The 22,346-nt window shown below is 38.3% G+C and overlaps 2 protein-coding genes across 2 annotated transcripts; both read left to right on the plus strand.

The window, feature by feature from the left end:
* Positions 1–1,081: 1,081 nt before the first annotated feature.
* Positions 1,082–7,480, plus strand: LOC117627303 (E3 ubiquitin-protein ligase HOS1). Its single transcript, XM_034359326.1, has 10 exons — positions 1,082–1,340; positions 1,477–1,867; positions 1,957–2,091; positions 2,195–2,370; positions 2,997–3,401; positions 3,511–3,669; positions 4,222–4,719; positions 5,254–5,391; positions 5,729–6,456; positions 6,618–7,480. The coding sequence occupies exons 1-10, from the start codon at positions 1,302–1,304 to the stop codon at positions 6,796–6,798; spliced, it is 2,850 nt and encodes a 949-aa protein (XP_034215217.1). The 5' UTR covers positions 1,082–1,301; the 3' UTR covers positions 6,799–7,480.
* A 735-nt stretch (positions 7,481–8,215) lies between these two features.
* LOC117627304 (2-oxoglutarate-Fe(II) type oxidoreductase hxnY-like) lies at positions 8,216–12,528 on the plus strand. The gene is made up of 11 exons (XM_034359327.1): positions 8,216–8,426; positions 8,533–8,725; positions 9,037–9,108; positions 9,279–9,330; positions 9,515–9,636; positions 9,816–9,916; positions 10,031–10,089; positions 10,420–10,476; positions 10,596–10,641; positions 11,211–11,290; positions 12,252–12,528. Exons 1-11 carry the CDS (start codon positions 8,349–8,351, stop codon positions 12,313–12,315), a joined length of 924 nt encoding a protein of 307 aa, XP_034215218.1. The 5' UTR covers positions 8,216–8,348; the 3' UTR covers positions 12,316–12,528.
* The last annotated feature ends 9,818 nt before the right edge of the window (positions 12,529–22,346 follow it).

Consider the following 22,346-nt stretch of genomic DNA (forward strand, 5'->3'; position numbering starts at 1 on the left):
CAATCTTCTTGTAGTGCTCATCCATGTCACTGTCTAGGGATAATTTTACTCCTCTATTGAGCCATGCGCTGGTGGCAAGGCGTGAAAAATTCCCCCCTGACAATATGGGAGATGAAGCAAATATTTAATTGGTGGACTTCACTAAGTCTGACAATGATCCAATTCTTTCTTTTTCTACCCATACTCTCTATGCAAATGCTACTTGTGTTGTCACTTCCAATAGGTGTGGTGGGCAGCGAAAAAGCACTAGTCAGCAATTGTACGAAATGGGTAAAATCATTTTGCCTTCTCTGCCATCCATGCACGATGGACACACTTTGCCAAAGAAAAGGGGATTGTGGTGCCCACCCGTTCAGCTAAAAGATTTCGTCCTAACAATGTTATGGAAAGTTATATCCGATTTTCTAGCAGGGGAAAAATTGGTTGTTAGGTCTCGACGTCTAGTTGGTACCACAATACGCAGCTCGTCGGCTCCTCTTGTGTCTCTGCTTCACCTCAGTGACACTTATGGAGTTGATGATGCTTAAAGTGCATTTGACACTTACCTCTCGAATTATGGTAGCGCTGTTTGTTGTTGTGATGACGTATCCATCACCATTTTTCATCCTTTGTTTTGATTACAGGTTCCTTTTCTGTGGTTGCGATTTGACGTTGGTGATTGGTCACGGGTGGTGCGGCTTTTCCCTGATCCTTCTCCTTGGGCTTTTTTATATTTGTGATGCATTTTACTTCCATTGTGTTGGCTTTATGCCGTTTTTGCTTTCTTAAATTAGTTCGGGTTTAAGATCTTCATTCTATTACTGTGCTTTAGTTTTAGCTAAATTTGTTCCTGAGTTTTATTTCTGAGGGGTTCTTCTGCGGGTGTTTTTGTCCGACTCTGATGTGGTGTTCCTTGTCCTTTTGTGGGTCTGCAATGAATTGCTACTTTGACTAAAAAAAAAAAAATTTATTTGTTATATTTTAAGCCCAATATTTTATACATTTAACAATAAGCCCAATTATATTCAAATCCATTCAGCCCAATTTTATATCTAACCCAACTTCACATCTAACTAGGGCTAAAGCTGACTAATAACCGTACCTCTTTTTTTGTGCAGATTAACCCCTACCTCTCTCCCACTCAAAACCCTAGCATTTCAACGTCTTCTTCTTTTCTCCTCTCTTGTTCTTCTTCTTCTCTGTTCTCTTGTTCTCTCATTTATCTCACAACTCACTCAACTACAGAATCCATCCCCACTCACCCAACCACAAACCTCATCCCTATCCCACTGAATCGAACAAACCCAACCCTCAATATATCAATGTTACGAAACCACCCTTACCTCCCCGAAGATCTTCAGGTGCCTTTTTGCGTTTACCTCATTTCAATTCCTTTCCAAATCTGCAGCGACGACTGCAGATTGACTACTGCAATTTTAGGGTTTAGGGTTTAGGGACCTGTTAAATGTAATGCATGTACTTAATTTTACTTTTCAGGAAGCATTGGAACACTTGGCATCTATTGATCTGATTGACTTATGCAATGAGGCTAAAGTTGAGCGCTGTCGGGCAACAAGAGACCTGAGAAGCTGTGGGCGATATGTAATGGATGTGCTTAACTCTTGTGGACATGCTTCATTATGTGCAGAGTGTAGCCAGCGGTGTGATGTCTGCCCAATTTGTAGAATTCCAATACCAAAGAATGGCAAAAGATTACGTCGTCGTCTTTACGATCAGTGTTCAGAAGCTCGCCTTATATCCAAGAAATGTGATAAGAGATTTCAAGAGAAAGAAGATGGGGAGGAGCATATATCTGCTGACGTCCAACGCCTTTATTCTCTATTTGATGTCGCCCTGGAGAATAACTTAGTTTCTTTGATATGTCACTGTATCCTTTTGTGAACTTTTGCCTTTCTTGAAACTCTACTGTCACTTATGTTAAATTTTCATATGTTTTCTTTGACATAAATTAAATAGATGTTACAGATGTTTGTTTGGATGAAAGTGCAGTGTCCAGTGATCCTGTTATTGCTTTTTTATTGGATGAAGTGGTTGTTAAGGATTGGTGCAAACGAACATTCCAGAACCTCATCACAGAACTTCAAGGCATTTGTATCCTTATATCATTTTTCAAAAATTTTGAAATATGTTATTTTCTGCTCATGTGTACTTTGCATATTTGAATTATTTGTATTTCTTAATATATTATCCTAAGATAATCTTGAAACAGAACAGATGAAATCTATGTTGAGTGCACTTCTTAAGTTCTCAGCACAATTGGCTGGCATATCTAATGTGCTTGATGTTCTGGATTCATCTTTTAAGGGGTCTCTTTCAGCTCAGCTTCAAGACTTGCACCAGCTTCAAGAGAGCATATTGAAGACAACGCAGGTCGTTGCTATGATGGTTTACCCTTTTTGTTCTTCGTGATGGTGGCACCTGATATTTATTTGTGTGAGGATACTTGCTATTATACATAATTACATAACATAATTGCCAACAAAAAATGGTTTAATTTTAGAGCTTGATGTTGATGAATCCGCAGATCTAGAAATTCAGTTCGGACAATTGAACCTTCTCAAACTGTTTCTTTTTAAGAACCAAAAAGATTTGTGATTTGTGATATCATATTATACATGCTTCAGTTTTTCCAATTTTTAATAGTTTGTAATTTAAACTATCGAGGTAGTTCTAACTTTTTAGCTATAATAATTTCGAAGCCTTTGAAAGCACAAGAAGCTACAGCATATCAGACTTTAGTTTATAGAAAGATAAACTGTTTTCTATGTTGCATATTTTACTCGTGTTCCTAAAAATTTATTGTAGCACGATTGCTACCTGTGATCTTTTGGTATTTTATAATATTAATTACTTTGTGAGTTTGGTTGAATCTTACACGTTTTCTTCTATACGCTCTTCAATTATGGATTTCCAAAGAGACCAGGTTGCCAATAAAGTTCCTATACGTCTGCAAATATTTTGTAATTGTTGTTTGACATTTGATTTTTTATTTTCAGCATATGGAGGCCATGATATGGTGTCTACGACATGAATTCCTTGAGAATGTGAGGCCTAGCAATGCTAATTTCACATTGTGGCGTTCTCTTGTACGGGAAAGGAAATCAGCTGCAATTAAGCGTTCTTGGCCTGATGCAGTAAATAACTCTGAAGCACCCACGGGACAGGAAGGTACCCTGTTTATTGAAGACGCCCTGGTAAATCTGGAGATTGAGCAGGGAAATACAGTGAAACTGGTAGAGGAATTAAAACTTGCATCTTTGCAGAAGGATGGAGTCTCATCAATTTTCAGGTCTGAGATAGAGGGGGTTGCAGGATGCTATCCATTTGAAAATGTTCGAGCTGCTGTTGATATACTTTTTCTATGTGGTAGTTCAGATTTGGTGGTTGCAAAGCAAGCGATTGTATCCTTTCTTTTTCTTTGAGTTTTGTATGTTTCTTTTAATTGTGCATTTCCTGAATTCCTCCCTCCCCCACCTCCAGGGATATCTGTATTTCCTTAATCTATAACAGTTTCTGTACTACCTATTTGATCGGCATTGGACAATGCCTGATGGGCAATGGAGACACATTGTAGAGGATTTCGGAGCTACCTTTGGCATACCCAGGCATTTATTATTGGAATCCTTAATTTTTTATCTCTTGGATGATCACACAGATGAGGCTCTGCAGGTAAGTTCTGCTTAATTTTTCCAGATGGTTATTCCTTTTGAATGCCAGTTTTTCTCTCTCAATGCCATAAGATTGTGTTTAACCAATTGTATCAAGATTCAATGACGTTATTTAATTCAAATTTTATGCTCAATTCGTATGTCTATGGTCAGGCTGTGGCATTCTAGGGGGAAGGGTCCTTGCTAATCTAGGAAAAGAGATTGCGACTTGAGATTATCAAATAAGATTTTGAGTCAAATGTAATTTACTTATTTTATTTTAAATAAGACAGATCTGACTCTATCTGTTGTGGTGCTGCTTGTTTGAGTTCAAAGTAGTCCATTATTATTTTTTAAATAATTAAAATAATTGGTTTATGTATAATGTTTATCCAAGCTAATAGCATGTATATGAAAATTTTGATTGGGGTTAAAACCAGGAAATATTCTAGTGCTGTTGCAAGTTGTTATATTTGTAGAAGGCAGTTCAGATTTATGCTTTTTGTTTGATATTAGATTATTTAGTCCTGGATTCATTTTAATGCTTGATTCGACTTTATAATATATTTCTCAGGAAGCTTGTCACCTTCTTCCAGAGATCTCAGGCCCAGCAACTCATCCTAAGATTGCACAAGTACTACTAGAAAGGGGGAACCCTGATACAGCCCTTTCGGTTTTACGATGGTCCGGGCGTGATGGTACATCAAAACCAATTTCACTTAGTGAGGCTGTAACTGCAGTTCGGGTGAGGGTAGAGTGTGGACTTTTTACCGAAGCATTTATACATCAAAGAATGCTTTGCACCAAAGTCAAGGAGAAAAAGTTGAAGTGTGGACAATTTGGTGATGTAACTGATGATTCAACATGCAAATATAGGGGTTGGGAAGACTGGGTGGAGATATTGGTTACTGAAATTTGTGTCCTTTGTATACGAAGGAACATGGTAGATCGAATGATAGAGTTGCCGTGGAATTCTGATGAAGAGAAACATCTCCATAAGTGCTTGTTAGATTATACTATTGATGATCCTTCCTCAATTATTGGAAGCCTTCTTGTCGTATTCTATATTCAGGTAATTATTATCTATTTTTATTGTTAACTGCGGTTCAAAATCGAGTATTGTGGTTCAGCATCTTACTAGTGCTATGCAGTTATGCATTGTAACCTTCAAGAAAAGCATTTTTCATTTATGTTGGCAGTTTCTGTAGCTCATAATGCGTTTAAAGCTTGAGAATTTATGTTCGTTTGGGGCCAGTTAATGGTGTGAGAAATGTTTGCTTTAAAGTTTATGAAAGTCAACAATGTTTGATTATGCATATCATTATTGCTGCAGCTCTCTCCACAATTTTATGTGTAGTTCAGGATGGCTTGCAAATGGAAGGGATCACAGGCCCTTTGCATTTACCTTTGTGGCATTTAAGCACTTTAAGGAGTCACTATTTTTTGAACTATGTCATCTGGTTTTCTTATATTATTAGTTTGTAGACTGTTTTATCTACTTATTTATTGAAGATATTCTCAGTAGCTAGTTCTATTAAAAGAGCAAGTTCTGTGTTGAGATGTTCTGACATCAAATTGCCCATTTTCCTTCCTTATGCCATTTCAGCGCTACCGGTACTCTGAAGCTTACCATGTTGATCAAATACTTAAAAATGCGGAGCAGGAGTTCATCTCAAAGAATTCTGTCAGTGAAGAAGTTTTATCTAGAATGAGATCAATGAGCGGCTGGAGAACAGGATTAATTGTAAGTTGTTTAATTTTTTAAGAGCATATGAGGACACCTTTGCCACTTTAATAACCTAATTTGTGGAGGGTATAGTCATTGACCATGTGATTTTCTTTGCTTTATTCTTAAGTTTGATATTTAAGTCATTTGTAATGCAATATGTAACCGAACTGGTTACAAGCAGCTTATTCGACCCCAATGTTAACATTCTTATATGACAATCAGACTGTGATTGCATCCTTAGGAGAAAGCCATTGGCATAATTGTTTCCATTGATTTAAGTATATTGGAGTGAGTCTCTTTGCGGGTACATGGTGCTTTCCTTGTTTTGTAATTAGATGCATTTGATGAACAGGATAAATGCATGGAGTTGCTACCAGAAGTCCAACGACAACAAGTTAAGGCTGGAAAGTTTCCTGAGATATCTGGTGCCACCTCTAGCGAAGTTGAAATTTCAGCAACATGTCCTCTTCCTGAGGTGCAAGTGTCAAAGTCAACTAGTTTACTGATTCCTTCATCCGTTGATATTTCTCATGCTTTATGGACGGATCACATGAACCCTTCCTGGAAACCTTCAATATCTGAAACCCCCAAAAAAAGAGTGGCGTTAGTTGACAGTTATCGCTCTGACCTAGGTAACCATGGTTCTTCAGTTCTGCATGAAAGGTTATTTACCAATTCTGAAATGCAATGGAAGCCTGATAATAGCATAAACAAGTCCTTCAATTTTGAGGATGCATCAACTCCTGAAATTCATTGGGCTACTCCCCCCTCAGCAGTTAAGGGTGGGAACAGGAATTCATTTAAATTACTTTCAAATGGCCATCTCCAGGACAATCAATATGATAAGATGTCACCAGAAACCGAAAAGAACAGGAGCTTCAACCCTTTCAGAAATACAAGTCCTTTACACTACTACAGCGCTAATTCTAATCCAGTAACTACACCCAGCAGCAACCATGTCCAGTTTAAAGATTCTGCAATGAACCCGCATCGCGTGTCCAGTAAGGCATATTATCCAGATAGGGATGATAGACCTTGGGATATGGTTTCCAAGGATGACTCAACGGACATTTCCTTGAGGTGAGTGTTCTAATTTTTTATTTTTCCCTTCATCTCGGCTGCCCCATTAGAATCTCATTTACTTTGTTACTTGTGTGGTATAACTGTTTGAGAAGGTTTACATTGACATTCATTTCAGTGGTTTATTTCTTTTTAATACAAATTTTTTTCTTAATATTCAGCTATGGAGAAAAGAGTTTTGGAATTGAGGACAGAAATTTGAATCATGGACCAAGATGGAGGTCTGATGAAACCAGTGATGAGGAAGAGGAGCAGAGTCCACAGAAAGCCATTGACATCACTCATCATACCCCTACTAGTACTACAAGGGGAGTCAGAAGAAGCAGATTTTCCAAGAGATGAAGATCTTCCAGCTGCTCGTTTTAAACTTCAAAATGGAATCCATATCCCGCCGTGGTCTTTCCTTAGTACGTACGGTTTGGGGAGGAGGAGGCCTTCAAGGGCTATAGAGAACAAAGCTGGTTTATTGTACATGGGGTTCATGCTGATTGAGTTCAAGGGTTCCCTTTGGAGGGCAAGTAATTATAGTATACATAGAACTGTTTAATAGTTGTGAAGTGAAGCTAAGATCAGATGCCTAATTTGATGGGGTATCTCCATTTCTTCCTGCAATTGCTTCCAAGTTGATCAGAGATGAATTTCTAGTTTTCTACCTGCTACAAACTGTGAAAACCCGGCGAGAATTTTCAACCATTGACCTAATCTTAATGCTGAGAGAGCCTGAGGCAAAAGGCTTCTGGTAGTTTCAACATTTTGCTAAGCTGTATTTTAACGTGCTGCACGTTTGTGGATGAGAATGATAATGTCCAATTAACCAAAGAAATACTGATTGCACTCTGTCGTTCAGAATTTGCACACATCTTTTGTATGCATTTAACAATGGTCTAGGTAATGATCAATGTCCTTGATGGAAATGGTTGATTAGTATCTTGAGAATTTGTAATCAAGGGTGTGTGTTTTCTTGGTACCAACATGCTTTCAAATAAATAAAAAGAACTTTTGTAGCGTTTATGTTGAAATAGAGGAGTAATTGTTGGGTTGCAAAGCTCATTTGTTTGTTGCTTTTTTTGGGTGTTTCTAAATCTTGTATGTACAAGAGCTATCTATCCTTACCATTGGGTTCTACTAACAAAGTAACAAAAGTAAGTCTAACAATATTAACACTCAATTTAGCTTTTAGCGATATTAACACTCTCATTTTAACTTTGAACGATATATAGACACTCTCGATTTAGCTTTTAACGATATAGACACTCTCGTTTTAGTTTTTAGCGATACAACGTTCTCCTATTTTCTTGGTCAACGATATTCTCATTTAACTTTTAGCGATATTGACACTCTTTTAGAATGTTAATTTTGGCACTCTACATTCTCACTTTAGCTTTTTGTGATATTGACACTCAGTTTAAAGTAGTGATACAAACACACTCAAATTTAGCTTTAAAGATATTGAAACTCTCATTTAACTTTTATATATATTGACACTCTAAAAATATTCAAAGAAGTCCTAAATTCGAACTCTCTTGCTAGCAAACAAGATATAGCCTAGTGTAAAATGGCATTAACTTGCAGAGGTTTTAGGTTCGAACCCCCATAACATCTTGATTGTGTGTGTGAGAAACCTCCCTCCCCTTTAATTTAGACTATCACTTATACTAAATAAAAAATAAAAAATTCCAGCTCTCCCCATACTCGTTAATGAAAAAAAAAAAAAAAAAACCTCCCCAAGAAAAAAAAAATTAATTTTACTTCTCGAACCAAAATGTTTATACTATTGTGGAAGGAGTCAGCGACGGTCCGTGAGTTTTCGCCACCAGTGGCTGTTTTCTTTCTCCTCTCCCCGAACTCCAAAGTCCCACCAAAACTGAGTTTCAAAAGCAGAGGAGAAGAAGATGACAGCGGCTCTAAACCTGCCTATCATAGACTTGTCCTCACCAGATTCCCTCTCCTCCGCCACTTCCATCCGTCAGGTTCTTACTGAGAAATTGTTTTCCTTTAAAATTTTTATTTTTTATTTTTATGTCGAATTGAATCGCACTATATTTATAGGAAGATAATTAATTTATAAATATGCAGGCGTGCATAGAGTGTGGTTTCTTCTACTTAGTGAATCATGGTATTGAGGAAGAGTTGCTCGGGCATGTGTTCGAGGAGAGCAGCAAGCTGTTTTCGCTGCCATTGGAGGACAAGTTGAAATTGGCTCGCAAGCAACACAGAGGTTACACCCCACTCTTTTCCGAGAACCTCGATCCCACTTCCACCTCCAAAGGTTCGTTCTTTCTTATCATCCAATCTCTCATGGTATTTTTTCTTTTTTTCTTTTAAAGAATTTTTGTTTTTGTTTTGGCTGAGCCTATGGTAGGTGATTGAGCGAGACAATAAAAGTTAATTCAGTATAATTTACAAATATGTTGGTTGAATCTACACTTTGTAACAATGGGATGGAAGTAAAAATGATTTCTTTTTTCTGAAATATATCATGGGGTTATGCTTGTGTGTACTATCTATCTAACTTGTTGTGCTGAATGGAAAAGAAGAAAGGATGTTGATTTTAGTTATTTTGGGTCGAATGTGAAACAGGTGACTCAAAAGAGAGTTATTATATCGGACCGTTAGATACTCGCAGTAATTTGAATCAATGGCCTTCAGAAGGTATGGAAGCATTTTCTTTAATGTTAATTATGGTAGCATGACAATGAATTTTCTTATGCAGAGTCTTACATTCCTTTAAGTAAATAGTTTTTTTTTGGTAACCTAAAAAAGTTGAATAGTTTTGTGATTGAGCATTGTTTTCATCTTGTTCCCTTTAAGGAAATATACAGATATCCTACCATCTTGGAGACCGACAATGGAATCCTACTATAGAAAAGTCCTGTAAGTGTCTCCTTGTAACAATTTTTACTTCCCAGCATTGTACATCTAGTAAGAATTGTTGTTCACTGGTCACAATTCTTTTCATTATATATTTAGTATGCTTATTGGTTTCTTCATACTAATTTTATTGCAAACGTCTTATATAAATGTCTATGAATGCCTGGTGCTCGATTTGCTGCCTCAGGTCTGCTGGAAAAAGATTAATCTCACTGATTGCCCTGGCTTTGAACCTGGATGAGGAGTTTTTCGAGAAAGTGGGGGCGCTGAATAAGCCAACAGCAGTTCTTCGCCTTTTGCACTATCCAGGTGTAGTATATCACCCTAAAGCTTCAATACAGGTGTCTCTCTTTTTGTAATTTACTGATTACTAGTGTCGCTTAAATTTCTTTTATTTCTTTTATTGTAATTTTGTCTTATGTGTTTTACTTCAGGGTAGTTTTCTTTTTCCATTTTCTATCTTTCATGCCTTGGTATGCATTATTTAGGTCAACTAGGATCAACTGATGAAGAAATATACGGTGCTTCTGCTCATTCAGATTATGGGATGGTCACTCTCCTTGCATCAAATGGAGTTCCTGGACTTCAGGCATGCTTTTTTTTTTTTTTAGTCAATTGTTGTCGTCACCGAACACCTGATGATTCCTTGTGAAACTCAATTGTGATATTCTTAGCTGGGTTTTCATTTTTAACACTTTGACAGGTTTGTAGGGAAAAATCTAAACAACCACGGATCTGGGAAGATGTTCTTCACATAGATGGGTAAGTTCAAGATCATGAATTTTTATGTGAATGGATGTATGATTGGTATAACAATTTTGAGCCCACTGTATATGTTCTTCAATCATTTATGTGCTGTGTCCCACATAACATATTTGATAAGATATATGGAGTCGCATTGACTTTGTTAAATGGATCTTTTAGACCACACTGTTAAAAGTTAAGCACTGGCTATGGCTTTGTTATTTTTAGACCATTAATAAGGAAGGGTATTTGTTTTGGGTTATCTTACAAGCATCCTACATGTTTACGGAAGTGCATCTGTGACTGAGGGTAACTTTGTCTGATGATGTTCAAATTTTGAATCTGTAGGGCATTCATTGTTAACATTGGGGACATGTTGGAGAGGTGGACTAATTGTTTGTTCAGGTAATTTTTTATTTTATTAACTTCAAGGACTATATTTTCTTCTGACCAAGCTTATACATGTTTTAAAATTTAGAACCCTGAGGCCTGCATAAATTTTCTCTTCTGTGATTTATTTGTAGGTCAACACTGCATAGAGTGATGCCAGCAGGACAAGAGCGCTACTCTGTAATCATTTACCTTTTGGTCCAATTTTTACTTGCTTATTAAGAACGTTTCGTATGACTACACTCCAGAATGAAATGGTATTATTAATTCCCATTCTATTGAAGAAGACAAACCTCCAAGTCAAATGAATTTTTTCAGTGTGCTACATTTTGATATCCTTGAAGGGAAAAAAAAAAAACTTATGAAAATGGTTGGGCTGAACTTTTTTTGTGTGCTATCTGCAATAGCACCTGCTCTGAAAGTGTCGAACAAAATTTCTTGGACATGAGACAATGTGGTAGCATTGCCTGTTAAATAAACATAAAGTTGTAGTATCTTTTGATTTTTAATTTCTAAACTAAATGCTAGTGAGAAGTTGGCTAGTTGCAAGCTGAAAATGATAATGACAAAGTTAATTTACATAAGAGGCCACAAAACTGAATTGTCTTATAATGCCACGAAATATGCAATGTAATGGCCTTATGTTTTTATTTTTTGAGTCATTAAGTTCTGCTCTTTGCTCTCTTCCATCAAGGGAACTATCTTGTCATAATTGATAGTGTCGAATTAAAATGCCTCAATATTTTCAGGTGGCATTCTTCTTAGACCCCAATGAAGACTTTGTGGTGGAATGTCTGAAAAGTTGTTGCAGTGAAGCATCACCCCCAAGGTATAAACCCCCCATTTTACTGTCCTCCCTGGTGTCAATTTTCACTTCCGTTTATGCCAACAATTCTTTAGCTTTTCTCTGTTTTAGTTTCGTTTTGCTTAATGTCTAGAACTTGTCCTTACAAAATCGAAAATTCTCTTGCAAGGGAAAGGTATCTAAGAGGTCATATACTACTTGTAAGTTGTCCATTATTTCAATATGCCACATTGGAGACATGACAATCCACCATGCTTTCATGCCTAACATACATGTCAGTCCATTCTATCAATACTGGTTTTGATAGCTGGATGGTAGTCATTCCCTATTACATAGATGCCTTTCACTTTCCTACCACGTACCAACGTTCAAGGAGGACATCATACTAATGCATTTTAATCCAACTTATTGGTTACTCCTTTAGTGGTTTCTAGTCCAGTTGCTTAGTAGAACCCTGTTTCTGATACCAAATGTTATGCCCCACATGTACTACTTGCGCTTACAAAGTCGGCTTGCAAGGGGAGGGTACCCTAGAGCTCATATACTACTTCAAGATGTTTTACTTTTTCCAAAATGGGATATTTGGGACATGCCACTTAGTAGTGTGCATCAAGAGCATGACCATTAAATAGTTCTTGCCTTAGTTTCTTATTCTAAATTGCTGTTGCAATGGTACTGTTAAAAGCTACTTATAGGATGGTTTGAAAGGCCTGCTGTTATTTTCTTGTGGCATGTCCTCCATCTTTATTCAAGTAAATCCTCTTTAAAACAGAACAATGATCTGGAGAGCACAATCAAGAAATATTAATACGAATGTTATATTGGATATCAGAATTGAAAGTTTTATTAGAACATGAGTAAAGCATTCTTCAAATTTCATGTTTGGCTTGTCACATTTCCTTGTTAAAGGAGAACATATTTTCCTTCTCCTGTTTGGCTTTAATCAAGATACACTGGAGATAATATTTATGAATCATCCTCGCAGATTTCCTCCCATCCGCAGCGGGGACTACCTGAAAGAGCGATTCAGGCTTACATATGGCTCATAGGACTGAATTTAAAAGCACTGGCTTAGCTCTTCAGATCCTAGGCTGCATCTGGTGGTATATGCAAACTAAAAGGTGTCATGAGCCCTCACTATCTGTCTTTTGTAGTTGCAAGTACATGATGATGATATTATGTGATTATAAACGGCTTGTAGAACCATATAAGTTATAACTCAATACAAGTTGTTCCATAATTCTGTTTTCCATGGAAATAAATTACTTGGTATTCAGATTCTTACCCCAAAAAAAGAAACAAAGAAAAGAAAGAGATTATAATTTGTCTTTTAGATTTGACCATTTAGTTTAAATTTTGTTTGCATCCATGTTAAAAAAACAGTATATATAAAGGGGAGTTCATAAACTTTTTGGTGTGGGTTGAGAAGAGGGTTGTAAATTGAAGAGATGCAGCGACTGAATTTTGGTTGAACATGCTAAAGAGATTTCATGCAATGCAACTGATACATGAATTCCATTGAAATCATGAATAAAATGTTTTAAAGTTTTGTTACACAATTAATAGCAAAAATCCAAATTGATTGACAATTCAATTGTTACTCTAGTGGTTCATTAAAAACAAAATTGTTACCACTGTCTGTCTTAGATTGATAACCAAGAGAGGAGTTACTAGTTATTCTTGGCGATGAATGTGGATACTCAAGCCCTCTTTTTAAGAGTGATTTTCTTCAAATTATTTCAGCTATTTAAGATTCGATCAAAATACGTATTCTATTAAGCACATTATTGAGAATGTTCGGAGATTAAATTCTTCATATTTTTTGCAAGATCTCCTAATTTTATACGAAATGTTAGTATTGAATATTGTAACCCTTCGTGAGTTTTTTCAATAAAATATCGCCAAATTTCAAACCCCAAAAAAAAAGGTCAGTTGGGATGTTGAATTTTTGTCATTGGATTTTATCATGGTCTTCGTTTTGTTATTGACAAGAAAGCAACGCACAACAGCATGACATGCGAGGTCGCGGGAATTAAAGTTCTGTTGTTGAATGATGCAAGCCGTCAATTTTTTATATATTATTTTCAACAAAAAATAAATATAAAAAATGAAAAAAATCTAAGGGCTTGGAGATAATTGTCAATGATGGCCTTTGGATAAGGTCGACAAGTTTTTATAATCCTCCTTTTCTCTTTGTACGATAAGATACACGCAAGAATATTCCGTACCCTCCTCCCTACCAAAAATGACCTCCTCCTCGCCTTCCACGTGTACTGCGGATCTTCTTCTTCTATCTCCTGCCCCAAATAGTTGAGATTTAGATGCTAAATTAAATGCTAAAGTATTCTTGCATAATGTGTTGATAGGTTCATACATTCTTTCTGGCATTACTGTCTTTTAATTTGTTTTTAGGGTTTTTAATTACCACTACTTTCTCAACTATGAGTTTAACCTCCTCTCACACTAGCCTTTGGATTACTGGTATTTATCATCACGTGGTTGAAAGAGGTATTAGGTTCAACTCACATAGATGACGATGACGATATATGTTCACAATGAGTTCAATATCTAGTTAGTTCCCGTTTGACATTACTTATTTGGGGTGATAAGTGATTTTTAAAAAAATTTGGGAAGCTCAGCCCGTTTAATAATCTATGAGAAAATCACTTATTATTAAAAATTGATGTGAGAGAAAGCTATAAGGAAAAACAGCTAATGAGGTGCTTTCATTTTCTGATTATGCGGGAATCAGTTCAAAAAGAGGCGCTGGGTTTAATGAAATTTACAAACTTCCGAAAATACCCCAATCTATTTTCACGCAATCTCTTCTCTTCGTGTGTATTCTCCTTCGCATCCCTTTGCTTCTTCACGCCATCTCTTTCACAGAGTTCTCCTTCTCTTGAATTTCTTCTATTCTTCCTATTATTTTTTCTTGTTAAATCAATTGAAGCACACTCATGAGAAGCCACAAGACTCATGTAAGAGGCATATTATGTTTATTTCTTCTCAATTTCATTCTCCCCTCTTTCTCTTTAATTTCTAGGATTTTAACTATAAATTTCATTTTTCACTCTCTCTTTAATTTCTAGGGTTTTTACTTCAATATAAAACAGTATCTCAACCATATACTTCTCCAGCTCTTGAGCAATGCAAACCATTAGATCATAGGCCCAGCTATCATATAAGTGGACAAACTCAGTTACAAATAGCACATGATAGTTGCGACTAATTAAGCCTGGATTAGCTTAATTAGTTAGGCTTGTTAGAAGGAATCTTTTTAGTTATTGTTTATGCTTATGATCATTGGCTATATAAAAGCCTTTCATGTAATGATGAATTCATAATGAGAAAACTTAGTTTTACAATCTGCTTTATGGTATCACCAGCCACACACCACACGGCTCTCTGAATTTTTTTTTTTGGAATCTTCTTCTCCTTTTTTCTTGATATCTCTGAGTTATTCTCTGCTACTCTTCCATGGCGACTGAGTTCCCTCATTCTTCTACTCTGCTTATGGCTTCTGATTTCTCTCATTCTTTCCCGACTCCACCTTTTGTTACTTAAGTCATTGTGCAAAATATTTGCACCATGGTCCCTGTGAAGCTCACACGTGACAACTACCTTCTCTGGCGCTCTCTCTTTGAGCTTGTTCTTCATCGCTATCATGCTCTTGGCCTTGTTGATGGCACTGAGATCTGTCCAAGTCATTTAGATCTAACGTTTGAAGGGTGGTACGATCGTGACTAGAGTGTCTTGATCTGGCTCAATTCCACAATCTCTGAAAGTATTTTACCATATGATGTAGGGGTGGGTGCGGTCCGGTTTGGTTTTCATCTCAAACCGAAATCGAAACCGGTACTATTTAACAGGTCTGATTCGGTTCGATTTAGGCAAAAAAAATTTTAAAAATTAGCCGGTTCGATTCGGACCAGTTCCGACCAGTTCCAGTTTTGAACCGGATTATTAATTTATTATTTTTTAAAATTTTTTTTATAAAAAAATTATAATAAAATAACTTATTTTTTTGGCTTAAAAATTAACAAATAATCCAATTCATACATTTAGAAATTTTTTGAAGTTGAACTTGGAAAATTAGTGATTATAAAATTTAAAATATGGCATTAGATTTTAAAATTTTGTAAATATATATATATATATATAACCGATCCGGTCCGGTGGGGTGTAAAACCGGAACTGGAACCGGTTGAAACCAGTTCGGTCTGATTTTGGTCCAGTTTGTTGACTTTTTTGGTCAACCGATTTTTTTTATGGTTTTTTTTCACCGGTTCGGTTCGGTGTTCCAGTTTTCCGGTCCCGATGCCCACCCCTAATATGTTGTTGGATTTCCATCTTTTCGCTCTCTTTGGTTGAATTTGGAGAAGCATTTTGCTAGCATCTCCAATTCACATGTTAATCAGCTGTGATCTCAGCTTCAGACCATTTCCAAAGGCTCATTGTCTATGTCTGAGTATCTCTAACGTATCAAGGAACTTGGTGATGCTCTTGATGCGTATGGTACTAAGTGGTCTTCCTGATGCTTTAGAACCTTTCATCGACTCGATTGAGGTTCAAATCGATCCAGTCCTTCCTGATGAATTGCGTAGTCTTCTTTTGAGTAAGGAGATCTCTCTTCTTCAAAGGCATAAACAACCTCAGACTGAATCAATTTCTATTTTTCACAACACTTCACCTTAAGGCTTTGTTGTGTCGTCTTCTTCCTCTGGTCATCGTGGTGGTGCTTTCTCTGGTTATCGTGGTGGACATCATGGTCGTGGCGGTGGCATTCAGTACTATACCAATTCTGGTCGTAGTGGTGGTTCATGTCCTTCTCCTGGTCGTTGTAGTTTCTCGGCTCCACTACTTCCCACACCGTCGCCTTCTGAACGCCTTGTCCCTCTTCATCGTGTTTCTTGTCAAATATGCAATAAACTTGGTCATCAAGCCCTTGATTGTTATCAATGCATGAACAACAAGGTCGCATTTTGCCATCACAACTTCAAGCCATGCATGCCTATTCTGGTTCTTCTCCTATTCCAACTTCTTAGATTGCTGATACTAGTGCCAATAACCATGTCACTTCTGATCTCTCTGCTCTGAAAAATCTTGTGCCTTACTCTAGCTCCGACAATCTCTATGTTGGTGATGGTACAAGTTTGCCTATCTTTAATACTGGCTCTATTACGTTGTCCAATGTTATAGCTTGTGCTTCGAAATGTTCTCCATGTGCCTGTTATTTCTCATAATCTTATCTCTATATATCGGTTTGTCTATGACAATAACTGTGTTCTGATTTTTACTTCAACTGGTTTTCTGGTTAAGGATTCTACTATGAAGAGGACACTCTATCAAGATCCAGTTAAAAATGGCCTTTATTTGTTTGAGGATTGTTCCACTACTACCCCTATTGTTTGTTTGGCTACTAAGGCTCATCTTGCCTTATGACACTCTAGACTTGGTCATCCCTCTCTTCCTATCATGACTAAACTAGTTTCTACTCAGCAAGTACAATTTTCCGATTATGTATCTACTTTTCAATGTACTACTTGTCCTCTAGGCAAGAGTTATAGGCTCCCATTTAGTTTTTCCTCTCACACTACACCTCATGCCCTGTATTTGATACACACAAATGTGTGGAGGCCCTGTCCTACATCTTTTGTTCTAGGATATCGTTACTATGTTCTCTTTCTTGATGATTGTACTAAGTTTAGCTGGTTGTATCCCATGAAATCAAAGGCCGAAATGTTTGGAGTGTTTTGCACCTTTAAGGCTCGTATTGAAAAGTTACTTTCTCACAACATTAAAGTTATACGATCTGATTCTGGTGGTGAATATTAAGTACTACTTTTCAATATTTTCTTGCTAAAGAAGGCATTTCCCATCACCTGTCTTGCCCCCGCACCCCTCATCAAAATGGCACTGCTGAGAAGAAACATTGACATCTTGGGGAGGTTTCTCGCACATTATTAGCTCTGTCTAGTATTCTCCATTGTTTTTGGACTGAAGTGTTTACAACCGGAGTGTACTTGATCAATATACTTCCCTCTGTTAATGCCTCTAAATTCCCTTGGGAACCTGTTTTCCAATCTTTTCCTCATTACACCTTTTAAAAACCTTTTGGTTGTCTTTGTTTTCCATGGCTTAAACCCTATACTGCCTCTAAGCTTGATCCTAGGAGTGTTCCTTGTATTTTCCTTAGTTACAGTCCCTCACACAAGGGCTATAATTGCTTTGATACCACTACCCACAAAATCCACATTTCTCGCCAGGGTAAGTTTCATGAGACTACCTATCCCTATCTTGACCACCTTAATTTATTGTCTTCTTCCTTCCCTTATTCCTTGGTTCCATCCCCTACCTTTTCCCTTCCACTTCCAGCTTTGTCTTCCTCAATTCATTTGCCTTTCTAACCCCAACTATCTCATTCCTCAACCCCTTTCCTGCCTTCTCCTTCACCAAACTTCGCTTCGGTTTTATCCTAGCCTTTGCAGGCTCTTCCTTCTCATCCTGTGGTCACACGTTCCAAATATGGTATTTCTAGACCTAAGGTTCTCACTGCCACTAAACACCCTCTTCCTTCTACATTAGATCTTATTTCTACTATATCTTCCTTACCTACTACTGTATCAAAATAACGTATCAACTGAAAATAACGTATAATAATTCAACTACTATATCTTCCTTCTACATTAGCAAATTCCCTTATTGGCAGCAAGCCATGCAATCTGAAAATGGATGCTCTTATCAAAATTAATACTTAGACTTTAGTTCCTTTTCAACCTGAGTACAATATAGTAGGGTGCAAGTGGGTGTTTCTTGTTAAGCACAATCATGATGTCTCTGTTGATCAATATAAAGCAAGGCTCGTTACAAAAAGGTTTCATCTTTAAGCGGGGTTGAATTATTTTGATACGTTAAGTCCAGTGGCTAAGCCAGTCACTATTCGTCTTGTTTTGGCTTTAATGCATTTCTTCATGGTTATCTTAAGAAATTTGTGTACATGCAACAACCCCCTGGGTTTATTGATTCTTCCTCTCCTACTCATGTCTCCAAGCTAAATCGCTCTCTCAATGGTTTAAAACAGGCTCTAAGGGCTTGGTATGATGAGTTATTTCATACCTTGCTTGGCTTGGGTTTTGTCCCTTCTGCATTTGATTCCTCTATGTTTGTCAAGGCTTCATCATCTCTTACTGTGGTTCTTGTTTACGTTGATGACATCATTGTCACCGGCAGCTCTGCCTTTGATTGTTATGCACTTATTTCTCATATTGACAAATTATTTGCTGTTAAGGATCTTGGTCCTTTGCACTATTTTTTGGGATAGGAAGTTCACCGTTCCGCTATTTCTCTGCTTCTTTCTCAGACCAAATACATTTATGATCTTTTGCTCAAGCATGATATGGTTGGTGCCAAGCCGTGTTCTACAATTGTTGGTTTTGTTAAATTGGATCGTAGTGAAGAGCTTCTTCCTGATCCTACCTCTTATCGGTCTATTGTAGGTGCATTACAATGTATTGCTTGGACTCGGCCATACATTTCTTTCATTGTGGGGCAACTTTGTCAGTTTATGCATTCTACTCACCTCCCTCATTTTCAAGCTGCGAAGCGCTTGTTACGATATCTTAAAGGCACCATTCATCAAAGGTTGCTTTTTCAACTTGGCACACCTATTGTTCAAGCATTTTGTGATGCTGATTGGGCTAATGGCCCATTTGATCGTCTCTCTACCAGTGGCTTTTGCGTTTTCTTTGGTTCTAACTTGATCTTCTGGTCCTCTAAGAAGCATCCTACTGCTGCCCGTAACTCTACCCAAGCCGAATATTGTTCTCTTGCTCACACGTCTGCTGAACTCATCTAGCTTTGCCAGTTATTTCGTGACTTGCACTTTTACCTTCATATGAAACCGTTAATGTAGTGTGATAATCAAAGTGCTCTCACCTTGGCTTTGAATCCTATGTTTCATCCTTGCACCAAGCATGTCGAACTGGATTATCACTTCTTTCGCGAGTTGGTTACTAGTAATGCTATTGTGGTTTTCGTCATATTTCCACTCATGCTCAAATTGCTGATCTTCTCACAAAAGCTCTTTCTGCTGATCGTTTTCATTTGCTCAAATCCAAGCTTCAAGTTTGCGCAGCCCCCTTCAGCTCAACCTTATACTCCTCCAGCTCTTGAGCGATCCAAACCATTGGATCATAGGCCCAGTTGTCATATACGTGGACAAACTCAATTACAATAGCATGTGATAGTTGCGGCTAATTAGGCTTGGATTAGCTTAATTAGTTAGGCTTGTTAGAATGAATCTTTTTAGTTATTGCTTATGCTTATGATCATTGGCTATATAAAAGCCTTTCATGTAATGATTAATTCATAATGAGAAAACTCAATTTTACAATATGCATTCCAATTGAACTAACTCAGGCATCGGAGGGCTTTTGGCCAACACGGGTGTGGCCTTTTACTCTTATTTGTTTCGCAAGAACTGAGGAATAGAGAGAAGGAAACTCGAAAGGTGAAGGATCTACATGCGAATATTTTCCTGTGAGAAATTTGCACAAACAGTTGTCATGTTAAAATAAAAAGTCTCACAGTTAAAAATTGAATGACAGGACTCGATCCAAATTCCGCTTTGGAATCCGAGCCAGACCCTGTGCGTGTCTGACACCTAGCAAATGTAGGGCACAAATGACCTATTTGCCCTTCTATACAACACACGATAAAAATAATAAGGTTGACTTCTACCAAAAGACCGGCAGAGTTTCCCTTGTAACTGGCTCAATACCAAAACATTTTCACATGCCAAACAAGTATATATATTTATACAACCAACTGCCAGCATACGTATATATACATTCCAACAGTTCAGTTGTCACATCCCGGGATCGGCTCCGCCGTAGCACGATATTGTCCGCTTTGGGCCCCCCTCTCTGCCCTCACGGTTTTGTTTCTGGGAACTCACGAGCAACTTCCCAGTGGGTCACCCATCCTAGGATTGCTCTAGCCCCCAACTCGTTTAACTTCAGAGTTCCTACGACTCCGAAGCCAGTGAGCTCCCAAAAGGCCTCGTGCTAGATGGATGCGGGTGTGCACATATAAGGCACATCACCCCCTCTCTGTTGGTTGATGTGGGATCTTACAATCCACCCCCTTAAGGGCCCGACGTCCTCGTCGGCACACTCGCACCACACGGCAGAGTGGCTCTGATACCAAATTGTCACACCTCGGGATCAACTCCGCTGTAGCACGATATTGTTCGCTTTGGGCCCCCCTCTCTGCCCTCATGGTTTTGTTTCTGGGAGCTCACGAGTAACTTCCCAGTGGGTCACCCATCCTGGGATTGCTCTAGCCCCCAACTCGTTTAACTTCGGAGTTCCTACGACTCCGAAGCCAGTGAGCTCCCAAAAGGCATCGTGCTAGATGGATGCGGGTGTGCACATATAAGGCATATGACCCCCTCTCCGTTGGTTGATGTGGGATCTTACATCATTTCTCAATCTAGGGCAAAGTATCAGAGCAACTACTAAGAATTTACAAGGAATCAATCCTTTTACAAAACGAAAATCCTACATCAAAAGAAAGGCGCGGAAGATGGGAAACGGCCCGGTGGTGGATTCCTGTGCACGTCTACTGCCTGGGGGCACAAAACAACAAAAAGGGTGAGTGGACCCAAAACAAAGTTTAGAAAAATAGCATATGAACATACTAACCCCACTGTAAAAACAGTTATGAAAAACTGAATTTTCCTCTTCATTATATTCGTACTAAAATCAATGCATTCACATAATTATATACGTATATGCCAATCATACTCAAGGTTGATAAAACTCTCTTAAAAGCATTGAAATCAATTTAAAACTACCACCTAGGTGTACCCCTTTAATTCTGTCAATTCCTGATATCCGTCAATTCCAGATAATCTGTCAATTCCCCTGGCAGGTCTCGGTGACACAAAGTCAACCCGAGCCACAAACTGGCAGGATTCAGGGGACCGTAGTCAGCCTGATCCACATTCCTGGCTCCCACGGTCCGGGCGTCCCCAAAACTCGTGAGGCAAATGTCAAGCGCGCTGACAAAACTGAAAGCAACCTGGATGTCCGTGGACATCATCATATCCGAAGGCAATATAAACCGAAGGCAACCTGGATGTCCGTAGACATCGTCTTATCTGAAGGCAACCTGTTTCTATAACTGGGTACCTAAGATGGCTTAAGAAAATCTAAAATTTCTGAAAGGTCTGATGAATAATGTCACATCCTGGGATCAACTCCGCCGTAGCACGATATTGTCCGCTTTGGGCCCCCCTCTCTGCCTGCACGGTTTTGTTTCTAGGAGCTCACGAGCAACTTCCCAGTGGGTCACCCATCCTGGGATTGCTCTGGCCCCCAACTCGCTTAACTTCGGAGTTCCTACGACTCCGAAGCTAGTGAACTCCCAAAAGGCCTCGTGCTAGATGGATGCGGGTGTGCACATATAAGGCACATCACCCCCTCTCCGTTGGTTGATGTGAGATCTTACAATCCACCCCCCTTAAGGGCCCGACGTCCTCGTCGGCACACTCGCACCACACGGCAGAGTGGCTCTGATACCAAATTGTCACATCCCGGGATCAACTCTGCCGTAACACGATATTGTCCGCTTTGGGCCCCCCTCTCTGCCCGCATGGTTTTGTTTCTGGGAGCTCACGAGTAACTTCCCAGTGGGTCACCCATCCTGGGATTGCTCTGGCCCCTAACTCGCTTAACTTCGGAGTTCCTACGATTTCGAAGCCAGTTAGCTCCCAAAAGGCCTCGTGCTAGATGGATGCGGGTGTGCACATATAAGGCACATCATCTCCTCTCCGTTGGTTGATGTGGGATCTTACAAATAACTGAATTTTTGTTAAATCTAGAACTTTGTTGCCATTTATCTGATATATATCTCAAGCTTTACTTTCCATATCTTTTTAGCATATTCAACTAGGCAGCATATAAATAAAGATATTTAACTTTAACAAATCATGCTAGGAAAACCATAATCAATCAAACTTATTCAAGATCAAATAATGAAATTCATTTGCATAAAATCATTTATAAAAGAAAAGTCC

The sequence above is a fragment of the Prunus dulcis genome, chromosome 5 (assembly GCF_902201215.1).
Source record: "Prunus dulcis chromosome 5, ALMONDv2, whole genome shotgun sequence".
Classification (NCBI taxonomy): domain Eukaryota; kingdom Viridiplantae; phylum Streptophyta; class Magnoliopsida; order Rosales; family Rosaceae; genus Prunus; species Prunus dulcis.